We start from the raw sequence: 26102 nt of genomic DNA, 5'->3' as shown, positions 1-26102 counted from the left end.
CTGGGGCTCCCAGTCTGTGGGATGCTCAGTGCCGCCCCGCTGCCCGCTCTCCCCATTGGGTGGCAGAGCTGTGGGCTCTCCCTGTGCTGTGGGTGTGGGAGACGCAGCAGCTGTGCACGGCATTGAGTCGGCGCAGCGGGAGCGAGGCGAGGTAAGGGCTGTGTGCTGCTCACTGCCCCGCGGCTGCCGGCGTTGCTTCTTGTTGCTTTCCTTATTCTTCCCTCTGCAAAATGTATAGCGATTGCTGGCATGGTAGTGGCAGCAGCGGGGTAAAAAGGCAGATAGCGAGTCTTTAATCTGGTGGAGAATCGTTGCTTATCTGTGCACCTGATTGAGCTGGGAGTGTAAACAGAGCACGGCGGGTGCTGGGACCGACTTTGCATTGCCGGAGCGTTCTGATCATCAGTGAGTGCTGAGGGTGTGCCTTCCCAGAAACCCGTATGGGGCACGTCTTCCCCTCTTTTAAACTGCTTCAACTTGCAGCCAGGCTGGAATATTTTAAACTTATGCCTTGCAGAAAGAGTGGGGAGCTGTGGGGAAACGGCTGCTGGCTTTGGTGACCTCTTGGCTTTCAGGCTGTGTTGCTGCGGGGGTCGGGCTCCAGCTGCTGCTCTGCTGTGCATTGGGAAGTGCACGTGGCACTGCAGCGGCAGTTTGTTTCCAAGCTGACGAGTTCATCTCGGTTGCAATGTTTTCTGGCAGAAGCACCGAAGTCTGTGGTGCTGGGAGCCGGGATGGACCTCCCCAAATGCTGACTATAGCACTTCTGTACACCAAATACTGAATACAAAATACTGAAATGCTGGAAAAACGCGGACTTAAGGTGTTGGAAAATCATGCAGCACTGCTTTTTCATAGCCTGGTTTTGTTTATGCTCAAGCTTTCGCTCTCAGGTGTCACTTAGCGATGTTTCACTCTTACCCTGCAATGGTTCTATGAAACATCTGGCTGGGAGATTCTGCAGCTGGAGCTCTCCTGCCCTCCCAGAGCTGGGATGGGCTGAGTGCTCGGGATGGGTTCCTTCCCTACACGTCTGCCCCCCGGGAACAAAGCAAGCTGTGAACTGTGCTCATCAAGGTGTGTTCAGCAGAGATGAGTGCTCCAAGTACGAGCGTGCGGCTGTGAGTTTGGTACCTTTGCTCCCTCCTTGCTGTTTCAATTTATATTATGGAGAAGTGTGGGGAACGCCTTGCTGTCAGTGTAAACCTAATGTCACTCTCACAACAACCTCCTGGGAGGCAGAGAGCAGCTCCCTTCTGTTCTTCCAGCTTTTCACATTAATCTTTGAGATTAATGTTTCTGCCTTTGTTAAGGGTAGATAGGATCTCTAGCATCTTCTCTAGAGAAAATGAGTGTTGAACTTGAACGTTTTTTTTCTGCTTCCTAAAGCCACTGGGACAGCCATGCAGCAGTGCTGATTTATTGCAATCTGGCATTGTTTCTTGCTATGAATTGAATTGCTTTGACTTCTCTCCCCTTTTCCCAAGTACTTTCCAAACAAGATTGCAAGTAGCAGAGGAATAGCAGAAAAAGATTTTTCTCCTTTTATCAGTAGCTCTGTCCAGTAAGAGATCAGCTAGGGTGGGATTTGTGTTCTTCAGATGCTTCTGAAACATAATGCAGTGTGAAACATAACGAGACATTCAAGGTTTGGTTTGTAGTTTCTGATGTTTTGTTGCAGTATTCATTGACACACTTCTCTCCCAACGTTCATTGTCTGCTGCATGGTTGTTGGGATTTCAGTCCTGGCTGTGCAGCCTCAGGACAGCTCTGTTCACTTCCGAGCTGATAGAACAGTTTGCAACAAATGGTTTGGCTGTGGCTGTACCTTTTGAAGGACGGCACAAACCTCACCCTCCCACAGCTAATTGCTGAAGCACCCTATCATCCAGCTCACCAGGGACCAGCAACGTCACGCTGGGTGTTTGGCTTGCGGGAGCTTGTTTGCTGGCATGGAACAAGCAGTGACTGTGCTGTGATTTAATTTAGGGATTGGGTTGATTTCTCTTCCTGGAGAGGCAGGAATTGTAACTGGCGGACTGAGTAACACTGTTCTTAATAACGAAATATTCATTATCAGTAGCTCCACCTGCCAAGCAGAGGTGCTGCCTGGGAATGGCTGTTCTGTAGCAAACACGTGGGAGAAACTCTCAGAGCGTGGAGCTTTTAGAGCCAAGGAGCCCAGCCTGGGGCTCACTGATGCTGTAAAGGCCCCTGGCAAAAGCAGCGAGCTGTTGTGGAAATCGTGCAACGGCTCAAGCATCTGTTGTGATTTCTCAAGGAAGGGAAAGTCTTTGGACCAAGGAGCAGCATCCTGCGTGATGCAGGATGCTGGGTTGGGATGGGTCTGGGCTATGTGGCCACAACCGCCTTGTATCTGTGAGGGGCTTTAGCCAGCTGTTGTGAGCCAGAGTACAGCCTGAGGCCCAAGTTTGTCCTTGTAAGGAACTGGGCTGATTTCAGGCTGAATATTGGGAAACGGAAGTATGCATGCCTGAAGAATGTCGGGGGGTAACATGCAGGTTTCAGCAAGCAGGCCTCAGTCGCTCCTGGGGAAGGAAATTCGCTCTGATTCACCCTTGTGATCCTCATACCTTCTTGCTCATGCAGGCGGGGCATCTGCTGCTTTCCCACTAGTGCTCTGGGGCTCCTGCCGTAGGATGAAGGCTGCCTTGTTGGGTTTTGTGCATAGGTGCGAAGAGAGGACCTACCTCTTCGTCGTTTGTGGTTAAGAAACAGAAAAGGCAGAAGGAAACGTTTAATGTTCTTCTTTTCTGGGGGGGGGCTGCATAAGAATGAGGATTACTACGAGTATAAGAATTTCCTGAGAGGTTAGCATGACTTTTCTGTGCCGGAGCCAGGAATTAAAATCAAGCCTTCTGAGGCTCAGTCCATTAGCTGACATGTGACCCCTGTCATTCCCCTTCTTGCATTTAGGTTTGAATTCTCTCTGATGGATTGGTTTTGCTTTTGCGAGTTCCAGACGAGATGAGTCTTCAGCTCTTCCTTTCCTGAGAGGTCTTGAAAGATTGACCTGGTTCACTCTCTAATAAGGAATTAATGGGCAATATTTTTCATCCATCTCTTGCTGGTCTCAGGTGCTTTGCAAATGACCCTGGTGGGCTTGGAGCAGTGAGGCAGATGGGGTGTTGTACTTGGGAGCCTGCAGTATGGTGTGGAGGTGGCATCCAGACCTGAGAAAGACTTTTCCTCCCTTGTGCAGATGGAGTGGGGTGTTTGTGTTAGTTTGACTACTTTTCCCATCCCCTTCCAGCCTTCGGGCAGTTGGGTACTGTGTGGCTGAGCATCCTCAGATTCTTGCTGTTTTTCTGCTTCTGTATCTACAAGACAGAAAAATTTTCTGTTTGGCTGCATCCCAGAAAGATACCTCGGCTGAGCTGGAGACTCTGAGGCATGTGAATTGGCTGGTGGCTTCAGCAGTTGTTTTTAATAAAGATTTAATAGGATCAAAGCTAGTGAGTCTGGTTCTATCCTGCAGAGAGAGAAAACAGTTTGCAAAAAGCGAAGGATTGGTCTGTCCAGATTTAGGAAAATTAGTTTGCTGCAGTTTCCATACAGCTGGAGTTGTCCCTGCCTCTGTGCAGCACTGCTTCCTGCTGTGCATCTGCACAGAAAAATCCTGGCGTTCTTGTAGCCAGATCTAGCTGGGAAAAATTAGGCTTTTCACCTGGACCTGCTGGAGGAAAGTGTGTAGCTAGAGGTGGGTGCCCCCAGGGCACTTCTCTGGATCCAGAGAGCTGCTGGTGATCCAATTGCAGGGATGGGCTCCAGAGTGCTCCTCTACTCCTGATGGCTTTGACAGATTTTCCTCATAGTGGTGAGGAGTTGTGTAACAACGGGAGGGAAGTCTCATCATCTGCTCCTGGATGAAAATAAGCATAGCAGAGAGGGATCTGGAAAAGCAGAGCTGCTAATGGGACTTGTGCTGGTGTAGAGGTGTTTCAAAAACAGCAGCAGGAAGTAACATTGTGTCAGGGTGGGAAGGAGGGGACCTTGGTCCTTCCCTGCCATGCAGTGAGCTGCTGCTGGGGCACAGACCTGGGATGGAGAAGTTGAAGGGCAGCTATTTCAGGGAACAGGACCTGCTTAGATAAAGTCTGTATTAAAATCAAGTCTGCTTGAAGGTGGACCTCGGCCTGTGTGGTGCTATGCTTGAATGGGGAGAGCTGCTGTCCCATTGAAATAAAGCTGAGTGCGGGTATTTGCTCTGCAGGCATGAGAGCCTGGTGCTGTTCAGTCATTAAATAACACGGGCTTAGGAAGCAGAGCTGAAGTTTCAGCCTGGGGCGTGTGGAGCTGTAGAAATTGGTTGGGGTGGGAGAGCCACAGTTGTAGAATGCAGCTGAAGTCCAGCACTGCAAAGCAATGCTTGCTTGAAGCCTGCATGCACCTCCCCTCCCAAGGTAAGAAGGCAGCTCACCGAGGTACTGGGGTTACCTCTGCTTTGCATGCGGGAGTGCTGTGCTCATGCAAAGAGCAACAAGCAGCAAACTCACTTCTGGGGGATGGTTGTTGCAAGAGGGTCTCACCACTGGCAAGGTGTTGGGTGCGGTTGGTGCAAGATGAAGGCCTGGCAAGGTGTGGTTTCAGCCTCTGACCGGTGGCTGTCTGGAAGGCAGTTGCCAAATTCGAGTTTCTGTGCTTCCTGATTGCTTGCCAAAAACCACACGTAATGAGTGAGCACGGTCCTGGGGAGGAAGCTGATGAACAAAACAGTTTCAAATGCACACTGGGAAGGAACAGGAGAGGATGGATTGCTTGAATTGGTTTTTGCTCAAAGGCCATCAGTCCCTCCGCTTCCCTGTCTCCCCAAAAAGCAGCAGTGAGTGTTTATCTTGGAGGGCTCCCCAGACCAACTCTGCATGCCACAAGCTCTCACTTCTTCCTTCAGCTGTCAAGTTTGAAGCTGCTGTCTGCAAAACCCCAAAGGCTTTGCCTGGGCTGGACCAGAAAAAGGAGCCAGCAGAGCTGCTGGGTGTGCCGCTGCTGAGTGGGGGTTGGTGTGCATGTGTCCGTCTGTCTGTCCGTCCCTTGGCAGATCAGAAGCTTGCAGCGTTGTGCTGGGTGGGCATGCAGCTGCTGGCCCTGTGGGATGGGCTGAAAGACACGTGTAGAGGACTGCAGGGGTTCTCATAGCCCAGCTGTCCGGCATCTTGTTCCTGAAGCAAAACTGACACTTGCTGATTAGTGGTCAGAGATATGCAAGTTCTGAAGTATTTTTAATTTACTAATGCTGACTGATTTGCCTTCTCGTGTCTGGAGCCTTTGTCATGAAATGACAGCAAAACCACAGGTTCCTCTGAAAAGGGGAATGCATGCTGCGTGAGTCACTGCTCCCAGACGGGTCCTATCTCCTTTTCTTTGTCTGTCTTAATCAAATAGAAAAGGGATTTTTTTTAATACGTTTTTGTTGACACTTTAATGTGTCTCTGTGTGTGCCTGTTTGAGTAAATAAGTTGGTGTTGTTAATCAGTCAGTTGTAGAGGTATTAGAATGGGGTGGGCCTGGGAGGGACAGAGCAGCTTAGTTTTCAAACGAGTGCAGAGCTGCTAAGAAAGCAAATTCTTCCATTTGGATCAGAAGCAAATTCCAGCTCTGTTTCTGTTGGAAGAGTGACTCGCTGTCAGGAGATATATGGTTGCCGCGTCCTTTTAAAATTGAGTGAATCCTTCATCTTTCAGGAAGATATGCAACTGTTTTATTTCCCTTCCCACCAATCCTCTGTGTGGGACGCAGCTCCCAGCGCTTCCCTCCTGGGTCTGTGTCTGAAGACCCTTTATGTGGATGGCAGTGTCTGGAGCTGCTGTCTGAGCAGTCTGTTCTCCCAGAGGCCCCAGTTAGCTCCTGGTGCTTGCACCTGTGCTGCAAGTGTAGAATATGAGCAGAGGCTCCCATCCCTTGGATGGAGCATCCCTGCTTCGGCTCGTCTCCAGGTGGCTCGCAGCTGTGGGAAGCACAGGGGCTGGGGGGACTGGATGTGACCTGCCAGTATGGCAGTTCTGTTTGGAGCACAAATAAACGGGCCCTGAGTCAGTGGTTGTGGTGCGTTTAGAAGCTATAAAGCTTGTTTACACAGAAATATGATGCAGCTCCTATCTGGGAAGGGAGTTGATATTAGAAAACCTGAGATGTGCTTACGGCAGCTCTCATCTGCAGCAAAGTGAGGTCTTCCAAGTGCAGCATGGCTGTGTGCTGTGGGAAGCTGCTGCTGCACCGTGGTGGCGGGAAGCCCCACAAACTCTTGCTCCATGTCCGAGGGATGGAGGTAGGACTTGGGGTGGGGTTGAGCAGGAATTGCATCTCTATAACGCTCTGTTTCGGTGCACATTAACCAGTGAGCCTTCCCATTTATACTTTTACACCAAGTGTACAAAATGGGTGTGGGATCACTTCCTTCTGTCATCTTTTGTTTCCCTCATTCATTCCTCTTTCTTTCGGTCCTTCCTCTACAATGGGACTTTTAACCACAGTTTGTCTCTGGCCAGCGTTGCATGCCCTGCCATGTCTGAGGCTTTGCCCAGCACAAGTCAGTGGGTCGTGGTGAGGCATGAGGACTGCAGTGCTGAGTCTGAGACAGCTGATGTGTGATGGCCAATGCTGCATTACAAAGGGGGTTTATGTTCATGAAGACAAAGCCGATTGTTTAAAAATACATCTGAATGAAAAACACAATTCTGAATGCCCTTGACTTAGCTATTAAAAAAAAAAAAAAAAAAAAAGAAGAAGAAGAAGAAACAAAGCAGAAAACTGAAAAGCTTTTCCAGCCTCTCCAGCCCCGTGTGCCAAGTGGAGGTGTAATCCCTTCCTCTGGGGGAAAGGAGGGATGGGGGATCGACCCAAACATCATCACCAGCAGCTAATCCTGCTGGAAGCTCCCAGCCTGTCTGCTTGTAGCTTGCTTGGCCTGCTGACCTTTTCCTATGCTGTGTTGTTGTATCTTGCTATGCTTTTCCCTTCTCAGGCTGTACCAAGGTCAGGTGTCTGCTTTTTTTTTTTTTTTTTTTTTTTATTGGTTCAAGTTGAGAGGAGAAGGGAAGAAGGAAGAAAGCGATGGCAAAGCAGAGATCTCTCTTATAGACTTGCAAAGATGAACAGCATAGGGACTGGAAAGGAAATTGTTCTTTTAAGTGAAGATCCACACCAACAACAACTGCAGGGCGTATCCAGAGTGTGATCATTCCCTGATAAAGTCAAACAATGCAGCTTTTATTTTATTTCAACTGCTCATTCTGCTGTTAAAGATGGGAGAGACAGCAGCAAGCTAAGTTTCGATAAGGGGTTAGATACTGATGTGTTTGGAAATCTCTTTTTAAGGGAAGGTGAATTGGCATAAACGAGGCTTAGGCAAATAGTAGTGAGCTCAGCCTCTCCTGCCAAGGTGATTCCATGCATAGCCAGAACTGCTGCTGATCTTGATACCAGCGTGTTTCTGCCAGTTGTGAAATCCACCTTTGGTAGCGTGCACTGAGATCGCTCAGACTTTTCTTGCTGAGCAACTCCTCTGTCCCTTGGAAAAGCACCCAGGTGTTGGAGGCTTTGAGGATGGGGCTGCACAAGTGCTGCAGGGGGAGCTGGCTCACTAACAGCCAAGGTCCTGGTCTGGTGGCTGTTACAGCTTTTACCATGGTGCTTTTTTGCTCCATCAGCCTGACCCAGGTTTTGCAGTAATTCCTCCTCTGCCCTGTTCTTGTAGTACAAGCCTGGCAGTGAAGGTCATTGAGCTCAGAGGTGGGCTCTGCTCGACTCTCCTCTGTGTTCTGCAGTGATGCAGCTTCTTGGTGCCTCTCCCTGCTGCTGGCACCCATGGGTGCTGCGTTCCCAGGGTGCCACGCCTGCCCATCACTCTCATCTCTAACGACTTTCCTCTTTCCAAACTGAGTGAGGTGTTGCAGAAAGTGATTATTTACAGATAGGCAAACTCGGGGTTCTTAACCAAACAAGTGTTTGTGGAGCAGCTGGGAGCTTCAAACAAAAGAGGTTTGCTCATCACAGCACAGGCACTGCTGAATCCCAGCCTGGGTTCTCACTCCAGCCAAGAGACAGCCCTTTGGGATCCCCTTTTCTGAAGCTCTGTAAATCTGCATTCATCCCTTTGCTCGCAGAGAAGCAGGCTACGTCTGTTCCCATAGGCAGAGGAGGAAACCTTTTAGTCTTTCGCTTTGTAGGTAACAAAGTGAGAGCTGGAAAGTCTTGGGTTGCAAATCTCTTTGGAAGTTGCATGGAGCCTGCCCACATCCCCATTTTTAAAAGCACTGGGCTGTGTTCAGCAGCATGCACCTTTTTGTTCATGAGAGGCCATTGCACAAAGTTTGTCCTGTTTGCACCTTCAATAAATCACCAATCTCTTTTGTTTGTATTGACCAAAGTGCCAACAACATCTACTGCTGCTGTCACAAATGTCACAGGAAGGGGACGTGGGCAAGTCCCTGGCGTTTTACCATCCCTATGACCATACCTGTTCTCCAGGCTAGCAGGTAGCACTGAATTGGATTTTGGAGAAGAGGATTACAACACATGCTGACTGACTCCAGGAAATCAGTGTTTATTCAGTTTTGTTGTTGAAAAACAGCCTGTTTCCTTTGAGCAGAAACTATCAGTATGCTACTGTGTGCAAAAAGACCTTTTTGAAGTACTATTCAGAATCTTTGTTGTTTGTTTTTGGTAGTTGTATGCTTTTCTGTGGGTAAATGGGCAGGCAGAGCCAGTCCTTCACTCTTGTATTAACATTTAAACTCTAGGTTTCTGTTGTTCAAAGCTCTGAAAATGCCTGGATGTGGGAGTTCTTCCCAACTGCAGCACACACCTGCAGTGGTTGCCTTAATGTGTGCAGAACAACACAGCCTGTAAAATAAATACACTGAGCTAAATATTAACAAAGCAAATGGAATTTCTGACTTGGTAAGGAGTGCATTTCCCACTTCCAAGTTTCATGTCTAATTTTCTTATTGGAAAGGCAAATGTGGCATTGAGAGCTACAGTGGCCTTAGTGCTGCTTATTACTATACTGCTGTTCAGAACTGCCTGTGTTTGAGTACAGCTTGGTTTCACACAGTGCCCTTTTCTCTCTTTAGGTCCTCCCTAAATCCATGAGATGGCTGTCACCATGCAGATCTCCAAAGATGAGCTGGAGGAACTCAAGGAGGCCTTTGCCAAAGTTGGTAAGTAGGGACGGGGAGGGCACCTTGCCTCTGTCTTCTGTGTGCTTGGAGCGAGTTTCTCCCATCCCTGGGAGGAGCAATGCCAGCAGGACGTGGACACTCTCCTGCTCTTCATGCCCAGGAGTCACTTGGCAGCATCACTGCTTCTGAGTGTTGCTTCTAGCCAAGGAGCACAAAGGGGAGGCCTGGTACTTTGGCCAGGCAACGCTTAATATCATAGAATCATAAAGGTTGGAAAACACTTCTAAAATCATCTCATCCAACTGTCAGCCCATCACCCCACTGCTTTGGGACTTGGTGCTGGGAGTGCTGGTTTGGGCTGTTTTGGCAGAGGGGAAATGTAGATGCTACACTTCTGGTGTGTGGAGGCACTGAGTTGGGTGTGCATGCAGCAAAGCCTAATTAGTAGCTGCATACCTGGCCATCACCTTTGGTGATGATAAAATGCTGTGTGGGTACTGTGGGCCCTCTGGTGGCTCCGTGTCTCTCTGGGTCCCACCTCCCTGGCAGCGGGAGATGCTCTGGGTTGCTCTGCCTGCTCCCACCCTTCCCCTGGGCTGGTGTGGCAGGAGCCCATTGCAGGCTGTATAGGGAAGCTTAGATGGGCAGAGAGCTAACATGATGGAGAGAAATTGTTTTCTGCTGCTTTGGCTTCCTCATAGGGCTTATGGGAGGGAGGAGTGGGAGCAGGGTGGCAGCAGCAGGCTGAGGTCAGAGTCTGCAGCTGGGGCTGGGAATGGGCGGGAGTGGGTTGTGCAGAGGCAGGCCAACCCCCACTCCCCCCCCAGCTGCTCATCCATGGTGCTCAGATCTGCCTCGCATCTGATGAAAGCTCTGGCTTGCTGTCAATTCACAATCTGCAGCAATAAAAGTGGATTTCAAAGGTAACCAATTCTCACAGAACAGTGGTGGGACGTGAAGCAAGTTGAGTTTTTGGCAGTTTGCTCTCCCATTTTTGCCCTTCCCCTAAGCCTTTAGGGCAGGTGGAAGTCAGTTGGCACAGAGGGAGGAGAGTGACCATCGTGCTTCTCAATACATAATGTACTTCTAAGTGCAGATGTTGTTGAAAATAGGGTGCAGGTAGCCCATTCTGACCTTGGGTAAACTAAAATGATTAACCTGGTTGCAATGGATTGGCTTTTTGTCAGTGAGGTTGGTTGTCTACCTTTGCTCTGGGAAACCTATTCAGATAGTGATTTATGTTAGGAAACCAGCTTGCTCTAAGGGAGGTGGATCTCTGTTCAGTTTAAATGGAAGTGTCAAAACTTAAGTAACAAGAAACGTGGTAATTAACCATTAGTATATACCCACAGGTGTGATGAGCTCTGCTTGTCCTTTTAAAAAGCCTTTGGTTTGTGTGGTTTAGGCATGGCACAACCCACAGACACTGCCGTGGTGTTTGTCAAGAGCATCTTTACTGCTCTCTTTTGTGCCTGAAGGAGCCACCTCCACCCTGGGCTCTATAACTGTCTAGGATGTTATAAGGTACTGAAGTTATCTGCAGCTCGGACAAGCAGCTCCCAGCATTCAACAACCAGATATTGCTGCTTCTCTGTTTGCTCTTGGCCAAACGGTGGCAGTTGGTAGAGGAGGAACAGCGCTACAGAATCTGCAGTCTTGCTCTGCTTATTTATCTTCCTTCTCCCTGTTCCTAGTAAGCAGAGATAAGGATCTTTTCTGGAAATGAGAAGCGCTTAAAAAAACAGCGCAGGCGAACATTTTGTTCGATGCTGCAAGGTGGTAAAACAATGCTCTGAAATGCTAGCTTATGGCAAACAGGGATCTGTGACCCTGCTCCAGCGCCCTGCTGAGAGCCTATGTCCTTAAAAGGAAATGTGTGGTTACTTTCCCCTCTTGCATCCTGTTATTTAAGCTATTTTAAGGACTTGTCTGGAGGAAGCTGAGCCAGAGCTTGAAGCAGCTTTTTGGGGTTTTGTTTTTTTTGTGGCTTTGCTGCGCCACCTGCGTATGGGCAGAAGATGGAGCCATCTATCGCTGCTGTGACCTTTGGCAGGTTGAGCATGCTGGCACGATGCATCTTTCAATGGAAATAGGAAACTTCAGATGTGCTGTAGTTTCCTTTCCATCAGGCAGATTATAATGAATCCAGGCTGTAGCTTGTCTGGTAAAACAATTTTGCTTTTTTCCATTAGTAATTCTGGATCGTATGCCGAGGGATTTTGTTTGGGATGGCTTCTATTTTGACAGCCTCTTCAGCTGTTAGATGCCATTTCAGGTTTTGTTAGGAGCAGGATTTTAGACCCCCTTCTGTCCGAACGCTGGCCCTGTTGCAGGACATCCAGCAAGGCACCATATGGTGGATCAGCAGTAATGCTGCACACAATTACAGCTTGCTGGTGCTGCAAAGGTGAATCTTGTAATGCTGCTACAAGATACACTGACCGTGTTTTCAAAGTGGGAGTGTGAGTAGGGAGGGAGCTGCCTTGTGGGATGGGGTTTCAGGCCTATTTGTTGTGCTGACAGGGCTATGGCATTACACCTTTTTGACATGCTAGGGAAAGAATGGGTCCAAATTCCACTGCACAGTGAGCTGCTAGTTACTGGGCTCTGCTGCCAAGCCAAATCCATGGGCTGGCACATCCAGCAGGCTTTAACGCTTAAATGTGCCTTTCTGTGGTTGAGCAGCTAGAGCTTGACATGAGACTGTCTTTACTGGAAGAACTCTGGCTTGGTGTGGGGTCTTGCATCTGAGCCAACAGACCTGCTTTGCTGGTAGATCCCCTCCCACAGAGTCTGGGACGTAGGTGTCCTTTTAATCTTTGAAATAAATCAGTGACACTTTTTCCCAGGATGCTGTAGGAGAGTAATTCCTAGAGGTGAGTGTTTGAGATGCTGTTAAGCGTTGGAAGGACTGCGTGGTGGAGACCCAAGGGTTTGGGGTGCACTAAGGTGTGTTTCTCACCAATAAGAGCTCTTCCAATTGGTTACGTTTTATGATGTAGAGTTTCATTTTTAGGTGGTGAGCTGACTGGAAGGTGGGATGAACAAGAGTTTCTGGATTCACCTGTTTATTTGGCAGCGTGGCAAAGGATTGTGGTTGGTTCATCCAAGCACAGGCTCAAGCAGTGGGTGTTGGCTTAAGGCGTGCTGGAGGTGAAATTGAAGTTCTATTTCAGGTTAATGGGCCCCGGAGATTAGCAAATCTCTTCCCTATCTATGTGTGTGTTTGTTTTTTTTCTCCTGGATATGAGATAGGAAAAAGATGCATATTACGTGGTTAGATTTAGCAGTAAGAAAGAAAGCTGTAACGGAAGAAGCTGTGATTTATCTGAAGGGAAATAGCTCACTGATGACATCTCAGACTGGACTGTTTAACGAAGCTTGCCTTTGTAAGCTTATGTTATTTTGGAATAAAATTCTGAAATTAAAGGCCAGACAGCAGCCAGTTGCTATCATTAATCATTGTGCCTTACCACTTTAATTCATCAGCATTATTGTAAACACTGACATCTCATGAAGTAGTTTAATGTATTTATTAATTGGCTGGACTTGATGTTGTTCTTTAGTTTGAGAGCTAGGGACTGTTCCTTTGGACATCTGCCAGCGAGCATTTGAATTTCACTTTCTTGCTAACTTCTGAAAGCAATCTTAAAATCCCCTGTGGATGTGGAAAATGAGGAGGGCTGGAGTGGTGATGAGGACATGCTGCTTGCTGGAACTTTTTTTTTTTTTTTTTTTTTAATACAACTTAAAAGCCACTACTCACATATCATTAAAAGTAAACTGACTTTCAAAATTTGCTAGCAAACTGGACTTCTGAGCCACCCTGCCTCTTTTACTGTAGAAAGTGTCTCCCTTGAAGCGTAAACACCGACCCCTGTGACTGCAGTGTGAGATTGTCTTGGGAACAAAAGCCAGCATTGCTGGGGCTGGTGAGGCTCTCTTACTGTGCAGGCTGCTGTCTGCAAGGGTGTCTGGGGAGCAGAAGCTGCTGCTTGAGCTCAATTAAATTCTGTGGCCTTATGGAGAGTCTGCTGCCTTATAAATAGCACTCAACCTGTGTCCTTCCGTGGCTGCAGCAAAAGCAGCTGGGTTTGTCTCGTCTGTAGATGTGACTCTATCTGCAAAGGGGCTGGGATGTGTTGTCATACGAAGCTCAAGGTTTCCACTTGCAGAGGAAGAAAACAACAAGCAAGTCATGTAGGTGATCACATCTTGCTAGGCATGCCGTGCTGCTGCGTCTTGGTAGCTGACTGAATGCCATTGCAGGGCATTCATAGGCATCACTGAAAGATCTGGCAGCATTTTTTTTGTTTGTCAGCGATAAGTGGAGAACATCATTATCAGCGTGATTAAAAAGTAACTGCTGTGCTGACTTAGTCTTTTCAGTTCAGAATGCAAAAACGTACTGCATTTCATGACCTTCTATTTTTGATGCAGAAACCAGCTGCGGTGCAATTCAGATGCAAAAAGTAACACTCTGGAAATGATTTATGGCAACGCAGATGTTCTCTTGTGAAACTTTTAGGCCAGGATTGGTCATGTGCACTGAGATCAGCCTTGCTCAGTCCTGCCTGGAAGCTGCCATTGCACAAAGCCAGGCTGAGCTTGTGGCTCATGCTGTGTCCCTCTCTGTGGGTGAGCTTTGTGCACTGAACTCATGCTTCCTGGGTAGTGTCTATTTAATGCGTGCTTCTTGGGTTTGGTACTTTCGGTGTGGGTTTCCCACTGTGTGCCTGCATCCTACACAGATCCTGCCATCAGCAAAGATGCATGGTCCTAAAACAGGTGCGCTGTGACCAGTCACACTAGGACATCGTGCCTAAACTCTGTGTCTCCTGGACATCCATCTCCATAAAGCACATTTGAGCATGGGAACGATGTTTCTCCCCCACTTTCTGGAGCTTGTCCCATTGGATGTCTGATGTGTTTCTAATTTACCTTCTTCTACCCCTTTTCTTTCCTAGACCTCAACAGCAATGGGTTCATCTGTGACTATGAGTTGCACGAGCTCTTCAAGGAAGCCAACCTGCCTCTCCCTGGGTACAAAGTGAGAGAGATCATACAGAAGCTCATGATCGACAGCGACAAGAATAAGGATGGGAAGATTAGTTTTGAAGAGTTTGTCTATGTAAGTGCTATTTCTGAATCTCCAGCATCTAGAATATGGTCTAAGAGTCTTCTTTTAGACAAAGCCAAAGAAACAGTCTGAAAAGGTTGACCTTGGCCTAATTCTAGTTTTCTTTCCACAAACAGATTGCTTTTGAGGATTTTTCTGGTAACAAGCAGCTCTTTGGTCGTATAGAGACTTCTACAGTCTTCTGTGCTGTTATTATCAGGCTGTAGATTTGGACAAAGAGGAAATGCATTGTTTTTGAAACCAAACAAAACAATTTTCTTCTACACGCTTTTCCTTTATGAAAAGCCCATTGGAGGCTGGAACTCTATTTCCATGTGGGGGTGGCAACTGGACAAAAGACTCCCAGTTCTCCAAGCTCTGAGGATTGACTGGAAGCAACTCTTTTTCCAGGCACGCAGATGAATGCTGTTTTCCCAGAGAAGCAGCGTAATTTCCTTTCTTAATTTAATCAGACTACAAATACTTGCTAAAGATTTGAGAGGACATTTCAAGGCATACTTTGAAATTACTCTACATGCCGATCTAGGAAACTTCAGATCTTTCAGATCTGTGTGTTGCCTTAAAAGGGAAGGTCAGGACTAGGGAGGTGGGAGAAGCTGGTTGATGGGTCCAACATTCAGAAATAGGTCAGATTTTTCCAATTAATTTGCTTTATTTTGTCTTCTCAAAAGGACAGTGCTTCCTCTGATGTGCTGGTGGTTCGATATCCATCTCTTCATCCTTTTTATACACTGAGTGTTGGAAGAATAATATCATAAGATGTAGAGGAGCTGTTCTCCTCCTACATTCAGGGAGCTGTTCTCATGTCAACTTAGATTCACCACTTTCTGTTCCTTAATTGTTTTCAGACCCTCTGAACTTTTGAGTTCGGAGTCGACTAGTAAGTTGGAGTTTGTTTGCAGTTTGTGAACACTTGCATGCTGGGTGCATGGTTCAGCTGTTGGTTTGAAGTGGTCCATAACTCTTTGCCCTAGGAAGGAAGAAATAAATCTCTTCTGTCAGACTTGAATGGTACCAGTGATGAAGTAAACATCAAGAAAATGTCTTGCAGGCAGCCAGGCTACACAGCAGAAGCAGTGGTTAGTTGTAGGATTTTTGTGAGCGGAACTGTTGTTGTTTTTCAACTCTGAGCAATTCTGTTGGGATTTCTGGTACCAGGTAAGCCATGAACCCCCTTGAATTTGGGGTCAAGCGACTTGGTGATACCTCAGAATTAAAGCATGTATTTTCAATGAAACTGTGTAATCCCACTACTCCAGCAAATACAAAAATACACACACTTTTTGATTTGTATTTTCAATTTGGCTGGAACCAATTTTGAGGGAATTACAGTAGGCTTCAAACCATTCAGTATTTGAATGACCTTCTATTCAAAGGTCATTAATTTAGCCTTTCATTTGTTGAATGGTTTCTCAGTTCTATAGGACCTCAAGGCCACTAATAGTGGCATGCAACCTGCAGAAACCACATGGTGTAATCCTATGCTTAAAGAACTCTTCTTCCCTTAAATGCATTTTGACAGGTAGTCTAAGCCTGCTAGAAAAAAGCTTACCTGTTGTTACAGGTTATTGCAGATTAGGTTGCATAGACAGTGTATTGTGTTGATGTATAGGTGGTTTTTTGTTGTCTCCTGTGGGTTGTGGACAAAGCCTTTTGTGTGAACTAAAGCCACATGAGCACCTGGCTTAAGGTTAAAATTGCACAACAGCTTTGGATTGTGGAAGCTGCTGCATGTGTACCTGCTCTCCTATTGCAAAGTTCTCACTTTTTGCTCCTGGTCTCATGAAATCCACGTGGGAAGGTAAATGTGTGCAGGTTACTGCAAACCTACTGCTGCTGCCTCAATGGCCACTCGCAGTTTGTGTTAGAGAGTGGGTCAGCTCTGCCCACTGCCCTTGTTGCATTTAATCTCACTACAACTTTGCTAGGCCCTTCACGTTTGCCGATTGTACCGCAGAGTTTGCTTCAAAGCTGAGAAGCAGAATGCAGCTTTTTTTCCTGTTTCTTTTTCGCAGCCCTCTTTCCCCCATCCCCCTCCCTTTTATGAAGGCATTTTTTGTCACTCTGAGCACTTTCGATTGCAGATATTCCAAGAGGTGAAAAGCAGTGACATTGCTAAAACTTTCAGAAAAGCTATCAACAGGAAGGAAGGCATCTGTGCCATTGGGGGCACCTCAGAGCTCTCCAGTGAGGGGACGCAGCACTCGTACTCAGGTACATCTCTGACTCTCTGCTCTTCTCTTGGGTGAGGGGAGGCAAAAAAAAAGAGCAGATTTCTGCTGTCTGCCACATACTGTGCTTTCTCCAATAGCTGAATAATCACAGTTCGAGGTGAAGAGCAGGACTGGATGCAGGGTAAAGCAACGTGTAAATTAAACATGTGCTTATTTGTTTGGTTAACCGTGCTTGCTGATGAAGTCCTTGTGCCACATTTGGGATGTGGCTAAGATGCAGTGGGTAAATGATGAAAACGTTCTGATAGATGGAAGTTTAATTTCAGGGTTTTTTTTAAACTCTGTGTATCCAATAAAATAGTGGCAGCGTGTTGTTTTTCCTGGGCTATCGTAAGCGCTTCTGGGAAGATTTTGCTGTGTTGTGAAGAAGCCTGTATTAAATTTACATTAAATTGAATTAAATCTTAGAGGAAGAAAAATATGCCTTTGTAAACTGGATAAACAAAGCCCTGGAAAATGATGCTGACTGCAGGCACGTTATTCCAATGAACCCAAATACAGACGACCTGTTCAAAGCGGTGGGAGATGGGATTGTGCTGTGGTAAGTCATGATGGCTCCTGACTTTAAAAAACAAACAAATCCCCCAAATTCCATGGGTAGGGGAATTTCCATTGCATGCTAGGCTGGTTTTGTGTGCCAATGTGTCTGTGTAGTGTTGCATGTATGAAGAAGAGCTCAGTCACCCAGGCTTTACTGTCTATGTGTGGTGCATCTGCTTTGGTACAAGCTTTGCTTTACCTTGTGATCTTTATTTCCACAGTTTCAAGTAATTCAGTTATTCAGGCGAAGACTGAGCAGGAAGTATTCACAATATAAAGTAAAAGCATGTTGTGTTTTCTGTTGATTAAAAATCCATTTTGCTCACACCTTCCCCGCTAAGCTCTCAGTGTTTGCACTTTTTTCTGGTGCAGTTTTTCTTGTCAGCAATAGTACATTTGTACAATAGGAGGAAGAGCGTTGTCTTACTACACTGCAGCACCTGACAACATAGCAATGAGTGTTCAGTAGTTCAGTGACTGCATCTGTGAATAATTCATGTGCTTTTTTTGCTCCAGCAGCTGAGATCAATGGTGGCTAGGGAGATGTTTAAGGTTTCAGGCTTAGCTATTAGTTTCAGATACATTCCAAATACGTTCTTGATAACATAAATATGAACATCTGATTTACACAACCTTGGTATAGAAAAACAAACCAAAATAACCCACAAAGGCGAGGAGATAAAAGGAAATGTACTGTGGTGAGCATTATAGCAATGCAACAACTTGTTGAGATTAAAAACTGGATGTTGTTCATATGTTGCTATTTTTCCTCCTGACAGCAAAATGATCAATCTTTCTGTTCCGGACACAATTGATGAAAGAGCAATTAACAAGAAGAAACTCACACCGTTCATAATTCAGGTACGATACAGTTCTGTGTGTTGGCAGAAATGCACATTCAGAGTAATGGGAAACTCAGCACAGTGGCTCAAAGAATTATTGTGGAAATACGGAAAGGAAAGAGTTTTATAACTTGGATTGAATTATTAAAGGCGGTTTTGTCCGGTGTGTTATTGGCAGTCACGGTGCTAAGGGTACAATTCAAAAGGCAAGAATGATAACTTAATGACAAAATGGATAAAATGCTGAAATGCTGTTCCTGTGGTGGTTAGATACAGTGCTGTCTTTTCAAAACCCTATGGTTATTGGACTCTTTGAATTGTTTCATAGCAAAGCAGGTTGGTTTTGCACAGATGCCCACACGTGCATGTGCTTGGATACCTTCACGCTTCTCCATCCATGTTCTTGTGGATTCCATTAGATACATCTGACTAAAAGGGTGAAACTAGATACCAGAGGCTGAAATTAAACCCTTGTGCCTCCTTTGGTTCTTATTGATTCAGCCTGCTGCTGGCAACCTCCATTAAAGCTCCAGACCGGGGCAGCTGGGAGCATTTCCTCCGAGCTGTTGAAGTGAGGACGAGGGGAAATTCCCCACTCTGCCAGCGCTGGATGAGAGGCAAAGTGGCATCTCCCTGGGCAGCGTCTCACGTGGTTGTGTTGTCTGCAGGAGAACTTGAACCTGGCGCTGAATTCTGCATCCGCCATCGGGTGTCATGTTGTCAATATTGGTGCGGAGGACTTGAGGGAAGGGAAACCCCACCTGGTTCTTGGGCTTCTCTGGCAGATCATTAAGATTGGCTTGTTTGCCGACATTGAGCTCAGCAGAAATGAAGGTAAATGAAGCTCTCTAAGTGATAACTTGCAGAGCATGAACGCCGACTTGCTCCCACGCTGCCGAGGGGCTCAATGTGCTGCTGTGCCTGCTCCGGCCCGCGCTGCTCGTGCTGCTACTTCTGGCCCCATCGCCTCTTCCCTCCCCTCTGCCGAAAGGGGAGCACTGGCCATCAGCTTCGTCGAGGGCCTGCGCCAGGCCGGGTGCCCGCCAGCTGGTTTGTAGCTGAGAAGTTGGCTTGCTTGGGTGTGATGTGCATGTTTGATGTGGTCCAAGTGGATGCTATAGAGCCTGTAGTTTGCTTTCGTAGAATGGCTTGGGTTGGAATGGACCTTAAAGCACATCCAGTTCCAAACCATGCCATGGGCTGGCTGCCCCCTGCTAGTTCAGTTGCCCTCATCCCCATGGCCTTGGGCACCTCCAAGGATGGGGCACCCACAGCTCTTGGCAGCAGTGCCAGGGCAGAGGAAGGCTTCAGCTCCTTGGGAATGTGTTTGTGATGACTTTATTCTCTTCAGATCCATCTTGCTGCGGGAACATCATGCTGAAGCAGTCTCACTGTACTTGCTTGGTCCTTTGCTGAAACTCCTTCCTTCCATTCACAAGCATTTTTCTTCCAGCACTGGCTGCCTTACTTCGTGATGGTGAAAATCTGGAGGACCTTATGAAACTATCCCCAGAAGAACTGCTCCTAAGATGGGCAAACTTCCACTTGGAAAATGCAGGCTGGCACAAAATCAATAACTTCAGCACAGACATCAAGGTACTGAGAGCTCTCCTGGCCGCAAGTGTCTGGGAAAAGGCTGGGAGTTGCCAGGGCTGTGTTTGCACATGCATCTATGAGGCCCTTAATGCAGAGACAGGACCTTTCTTAACCTTAATGCTCCAAATAATAGGTTTAATGGAGGTTTCATTAATAGTATATTTAAGGTATCATAATGCTGCCATCTCTTGCCATGAAACTGTATGAATGTTTCCTCCAGTGGGATCCTGCTGCACAGCTGCTGTGTGTTTTAGTCAATGGTGTTCTTCATACATTTTCAGATGTTCTTAATCCATCTATTTTCTTTTTTTTTTTTTTTTTTTTTTTTTTAAACTAATTTCCAAGAGCACTGGAAAAAGGGCTGTGCTGCAGCTCACACAGACAGGATGCAATAACAAGCTGCATCCCTGGGGAGTGTGATTTCCATGTTCTCTTTGTGGGTGGTGACATTTCATCCAAAACGTCACAGGCCTGGGAGAGGAAGGGAGATGAGACCCCTTGTTCTCTACACTCTGCTGAGTATTAATGTGAGAGGGGAGGCTCACAGATGATTTTTCAGATGCAACGGGTGGCTCTCTTCTCACTCCTTGCAGTATTGAAAACCAGGGGATGATGCCTCCTGGTCAATAGGGAATTTTTGCAATCACATTTCTGGAGTTTATTTGCTTGGCTAACAATTGGGAGGAAGGAAAGGACAACTGGGCTGGAGGCCCTTGGAAAAGCACACAGCAGAGTGTCCAGTAAAGGCAGAGTTCAAGCAATTAAAAACCATAATTATTCACCTTCAATATTTCTAACCTCTTCCTTTTGTTTTCTTTTCTGCTGCCTGGATTTCTGCCATCATGCTCTGTTATTGTCTGTCAAGCTTACAGATTTTGGTAATTCAGTAAAGGTACATAAGCCAATTAGACATGGTGACTTGATAAAGATGAGCTTGAAATGAATTGTTATGGTGTATGCACTGCTGTGCAGGAAACCTGAGCTTTATTTTTCACTCATTTCAGGATTCTAGAGCTTATTTCCACCTTCTCAATCAAATTGCACCCAAAGGGCAGAAAGAAGGAGAGCCTCAGATCGATATTAACATGTCGGGTTTCAATGTAAGTATTCAGGCTGTTGTGTCCTCACACTGTACAACTGCTGCTTGTGACCCTGCAATTGCCCTCATGACTTCCAGGTAACCTGGTATCTTAATTTCAAGCGTGTGTAACGTGTCAGTGGGCATCTACACACCTCGGGTATGTTTTAAATGAGTGCCTCTTGCAGACCTGGTCACCGTCTGCCAACATGAATAATTGAGAAATATTTTGCATTTTTTCTGCGTTTGGGGGCATGCTGAATTCTGCTTTTGACCCAGTAATTTAAAAATAACGGAAAGTATAGAAACTTGGGAAGGGCTGTCCTAAGAAAAGCAGATGCAAACTGGGACAAGTGTATCGACAGCAGGATGGATTAATTGCGGATGCTTCATCTCTTCAGTTGCTGAATTGATGAGCAACCGATGCCTAGTGAAGGCGGGTGGAGTGGTGACTTTGCAGCCCGATCTCTTCTCTGACAGCTCTTGTCTCTTGTGTTGCTGGCAGGAGAAGGACGACTTGCGCAGGGCAGAGTACATGCTGCAGCAGGCAGACCGGCTCGGGTGCCGGCAGTTCGTCACGCCGGCTGATGTGGTCAGTGGAAATCCCAAACTGAACCTGGCCTTCGTTGCAAACCTTTTCAACAAGTACCCAGCGCTTACCAAGCCTGAAAACCAGGACATTGACTGGACTCTGCTAGAAGGTGATGGTCACAAAATTAGTAGGAGGGAAATATCTCGAGTGAACACTTGTAGCACAAGAGGCTGTGCCCTGTGGAGGCACCTATTGATGTAACACCTGTGATATGATGTTTCGGTGCTGCAATGGTTGTTTACTCATTTTGGGCAGGTGAGGAGGTACTTGTGGGCCTATTTGGCTGCTCCAGATCTGGAGGAGCACTGTCAGTGGCTTCCTGTGCCAGGGCTGGGAAGGTGGTTTTGTAATTTCCTGCCACAGGCAGAAACACCTCGATAATGTGGTGAGATGTTCATGGCAGCACAGATTGTTGGCAGAACTGGGAGAGGGGTGTTAGCGAGCTCCATATGAAAGACATTCTTGCTCCATTTTGTTTCAAAACGTATGGAACTCATGCTGGTGAAATCAATCTGATACCGAAACAAGATCAGAGCGATGCTCCTTCTTTGAAAAAGTTATAGTGGAAATAATTATATTTTTCCACTCTGAGCTGTGCTGCTCAGAACTCCCCCTCTTGCAAGGAGGAAACCCCTCTCACAGCTCTGAACTTGCAGAAAGTTGCATGAACTCTGTCTCTTTTAGGAGAGACCCGCGAGGAACGAACCTTCCGTAACTGGATGAACTCCCTTGGTGTGAACCCCCATGTAAATCACCTCTATGGGTAAGTGTTAGGCTCTTGGGAAAGACCCAGCTTAGGTCAGAATGGAGATGTGCTCACACCAGTGTCCTGCTGCTCACAGTGCTGAAGAAGTAGCTTGAGAAAGGCTGTTAGGGAATAGGCAGTGCTCACTGCATCCTCCCTGCAGCCCTTAGCTTAAGGAATTCTGGTGCTGGCACACCAGCAATCGGTTTTAAGGGCTGAAGATGCTTTGTTTTCTCCTCCCCTTTGTAAATTAGTACACCGAGTTCCCAATGCTTGTACATCTTAAGCAACAGGATCTAAATTCATATGCCATCTAATTTTCAGGCTTGACCAAATCGTTGTAGTTCAGAGGCAGGGTATTCTGGGCCCCCATGAAAGTCAATAGAAAGAAGTGACTGCCTCTGGGTATTTTGTGTAGCAAAACTATTTTCTGGATCTGGTGGTGGTTATCATGGGAAAACCTGCATTAGCTTAGCAGCTACCCAGTGTTAAGCATGGAGTATTTCTTCTGCACTGGAAATCACAAAATGTTTTCCTTTTTAGAGTTACTAAAATTGCAAGGACCTGTAAATAGTAGTAATTATTCATGACATAACAATATCAGAGCGTGCTTCAACCCTTACATGTCACGTTTTGTTCCATTTTTAGTGATCTTCAAGATGCGCTGGTAATACTACAATTATATGAGAAGATCAAAGTTCCTGTTGACTGGAATAAGGTTAACAAACCCCCATACCCTAAGCTTGGAGCAAATATGAAAAAGGTAAGCATTTTTATATAATTTCAAAGCAGCCATGAGCACCAGGAGCAGAAATAAATGTAAACTATTTAGAAATTCCTATTTGAGGATTGCATTCAAGCGAGTGTGTTTGTGAGTGATTATTCTTTGCACTCTTTTCCTGTGTAGCTAGAAAACTGTAACTACGCTGTTGATCTGGGAAAGCATCCAGCCAAATTCTCCCTGGTTGGCATTGGAGGACAGGATCTGAATGATGGAAACCCAACATTGACACTAGCCTTAGTCTGGCAGTTAATGAGAAGGTAAGGCCTGTCTCAAACACACAAAACTTTCGATTGCAGTACTGGGCTTGTGAAGATTTCTGCCAGGAGGGCACTGCAGCAGTGGAACAGATCACCCACAAAGGTTGTCAAACCTCTGTCCTTGGCAAGGTTTCAAGACTCAGCTGGATGAAACTGGCAGGGCTCCTCCTGCTGCTCATGGGAAGCTGGAGCAGAGACCTCCAGAGAGCTCACAGTGGATCTGTGTGCATGCTGCGGTCTAGAATCACCTCTCTCACCTGTTCAAGGCTGACCTACGCGTAGGAACCCAAAGCAGGACTATTTACCCAACATCTCTGTTCCAATGTTCAGTAGAAAACTGTGATGAGAGGAACGTTCCAGTGCTGTTTCATAACCCCTGAAGTGGAGTAGGGGGGAAGGAGAAACTTGAGAAAAATGGATGTTAACTTAGAACAGATGATGAAGTTGATAGCCTTTTCTCTTGTCCCTGAATTCTTCTAAACTAGATGAACAAAATAAGTTATATCTGCAGTCCTGTTGTGTGTCATCTCCATGCGTGATGCTGAGGCCAGAATACTAACAAGAGATTTGATCCAAACCTCTAGGAAGTGTGCATTACCCCTCTGGGCAAATTGTCAGTGCTCAAACAGCTTAAGAGCGTCCTGAGCCCAGGCAATTTTGTGAACCTTCATTAAAAGACTTGAAAGACTAAATGCTTTAATATAAATCACATTTCAGGTAAGATAGATGGCTCTTCCTCTTTGCTGAAGGGATTGCTGCCACGGATTTGTGTTGGCTCTTGTTGCATCCAGGCTGTGTGCTCTCTGTGTCTTAGCCCAGGCTCTGAGCCTAACGTTGTCTCTGCTCGTGCTTAGGTACACACTGAACGTCCTTGAGGACCTGGGTGATGGTCAGAAAGCCAACGATGACATTATAGTCAACTGGGTAAACCAGACACTGAAAGAAGCTGGGAAGTCCACCTCCATCCAGAATTTCAAGGTGCAGGTTCCCCTCTTGCATCCAAAATGAGACAAGATCCAGACAGTGCTGGGAACAAAGTGGCTTTGGGCTGCCATAGAGGAGTCTTTGAGGACTGCCAATGGTGGAAGCATAGCAGTGAGGCTAGTGAGCTGATGGGATGTCACAGGAGGGGAGGAGTGTGATCAGTCTCTAGGGCAGCGGTGGGGGGCTGAGGTGCCATCAAATGTTGAAGCTGGAGTTGGCAAATGTTTTAGGCATTGTCCCCTGGGGTCTGGTCAACAGGATGGATCTGCTGCCTGTAAATGCTTTGCAGACTGGTTACAGTAAATTGGAGTCCTGATCTCATGTTATTACCAAAAGAAAAGCAGCACTTCAGTTTCCCTGTGGTCCAGCTGGAAATAATCACTCAGTGCTGCTTGGAAATAGCTTGTTTAAAGCTTGTTTTTTTGCTCATTGCAGAGCAGTTGAAGTGAGGTGAGAAGTACGCTTCAGGATTAGATATTCATCTTTGCTTCTCTGCTTTTATTCTCCAGGACAAGACTATCAGCACGAGCTTGGCAGTTGTGGACTTAATAGATGCTATACAGCCTGGCTGCATCAACTATGACCTTGTAAAGACTGGTCATCTATCAGAAGATGACAAACAAAATAATGCTAAGTAAGTCCATCATCTTGAAAGCTGCTTTGCTCTGGGAGAGTGCACCTACTGTGCCATGACTTAAAGTTTGCAAGTGTTTTTACTGTATTTCTGTGGTTTTCAATCTCTTTTAACACTTAATCTTTTAGACAGGAAGTGCTTTTTGGAACTGAATTGCTCTTCTCCTCAGCCTGAGGAGTGCTTGGCTGGACTTTTGCCTGTTTAGAGGAATGCACAATAGCCCAAGCACTTCTTAGGAGAGAAACAGAGATCGCTGCTGTTTGTTCAGGCTTGTGAAATGTTCAGCCAGTGATCAGGGTTTTGAGACTGAACCCTTGCCTGTCTCTCTCATCTTGTTGAATCATCATAGATTGTCAAGTTTAAAGTATACCTTTTAAATCCTGCCTTTGGAATGTGTGTTCTGCAGCTCTTCTGCAGTGGCAGAATGACAGGAAGTTTTCACGTAGCTAATAGCCTCTCTTGATTATTCCTAAGAAGCAAACAGAAGGAGGAATATAAATGTTAGCTGATTGGTTGTCCATTATGCATGCTAGCTATTAGCCCTAACAAATATAAATGACAACTTTTAACTGTTGATAAAGTGAGCTTGACATTTCAAAGGTGAGTTTGCACGAGAGTCACTTGCCTGTGCTGTTGCAAAGGAACATGGCAAAGGTTTCAAACAGGTGTGTAAAACTGGTGTGAGAGAACTGCTGCACATCCTGAAGGCTCAGCTGAATCCTAGCACAGTACATGAGATGGTGTTGGATAGGGCAGGAACTGGTTTCTTGGTTATGGGTTCCAGTCCATGTGCTGACAGTCTTCTTTCCATGGCAAATAGGTATGCTGTATCCATGGCAAGAAGAATTGGTGCCCGAGTCTATGCTCTTCCAGAAGACCTTGTAGAGGTGAAACCGAAGATGGTGATGACCGTGTTTGCCTGCTTGATGGGCAGAGGGATGAAGCGAGTATAAAAGGGCTGATCCGTGTAAAAATCACAACAAATAAACAACAAAACGCAACAAAAACCCAACCTGCCACCCTGGGTGCATGAGTAGCAGACCAGCTGTGTCCACGTTGAAATGCTGTTGGCCTAGGAACTGCTGAAGTTCAAGGGATGATGTTTTGCTTTGCAAGACAAACGTATCAAAATTCTCAGGGAGAGGAGTCTTAACCAACAGATGTGCTCTTTTCCCAAAGGAAAGTTGAACTTATCAAGAGCTCACAGAAATGCATTCACAACAGACCAGCATCTTACAGTGCTGCTCTGGAGCTGTTTCACCATGTTATTCTCCAATACTTGGTGTGAAGTTCTTGATTTTTTTTTCTTTATTCCTTTTTTCCTTTTTTTCTTTTTTCCTTCCCCTGAGGGCTATATAAGGTGGTTGGTATTAATTGTAATGGGAATGAATTTTATTTCTATCTGCAATCTGGTTTAATTGCTGTCATTCGGTCCAAGCACATTTTAGGTTTGACCACTTCCTTAACATTGCAAACAAAGCTACCACACAAGTTGGGGCCTGCAGGGCAGCTCACAATGCTAAGTGAGAAAAGTGT

General features: G+C 46.3%; 1 protein-coding gene across 2 annotated transcripts; it reads left to right on the top strand.

The window, feature by feature from the left end:
• Window positions 1–9112: 9112 nt before the first annotated feature.
• Window positions 9113–25519, top strand: PLS3 (plastin 3; the record flags this gene model as incomplete). Of its 2 annotated transcripts, XM_079541747.1 has the most annotated exons (16): window positions 9113–9179; window positions 14108–14271; window positions 16365–16494; window positions 16923–17055; window positions 17834–17915; window positions 18565–18730; window positions 19350–19492; window positions 20358–20384; window positions 20497–20592; window positions 21076–21271; window positions 21847–21925; window positions 22556–22670; window positions 22815–22948; window positions 23803–23926; window positions 24442–24566; window positions 25387–25519. In XM_079541747.1, 16 exons carry the CDS (start codon window positions 9113–9115, stop codon window positions 25517–25519), a joined length of 1914 nt encoding a protein of 637 aa, XP_079397873.1. The 2 variants fall into 2 exon arrangements, with proteins under 2 accessions (XP_079397873.1, XP_079397874.1); XM_079541748.1 differs by lacking the exon at window positions 20358–20384.
• Window positions 25520–26102: the final 583 nt, after the last annotated feature.

Source organism: Tetrao urogallus (genome assembly GCF_951394365.1).
Source record: "Tetrao urogallus genome assembly, chromosome: 13".
NCBI classification, from domain to species: Eukaryota; Metazoa; Chordata; class Aves; order Galliformes; family Phasianidae; genus Tetrao; species Tetrao urogallus.
The sequence above is the reverse complement of the archived record's forward strand: the minus strand, read 5'-3'. Positions and strand labels throughout refer to the sequence as shown.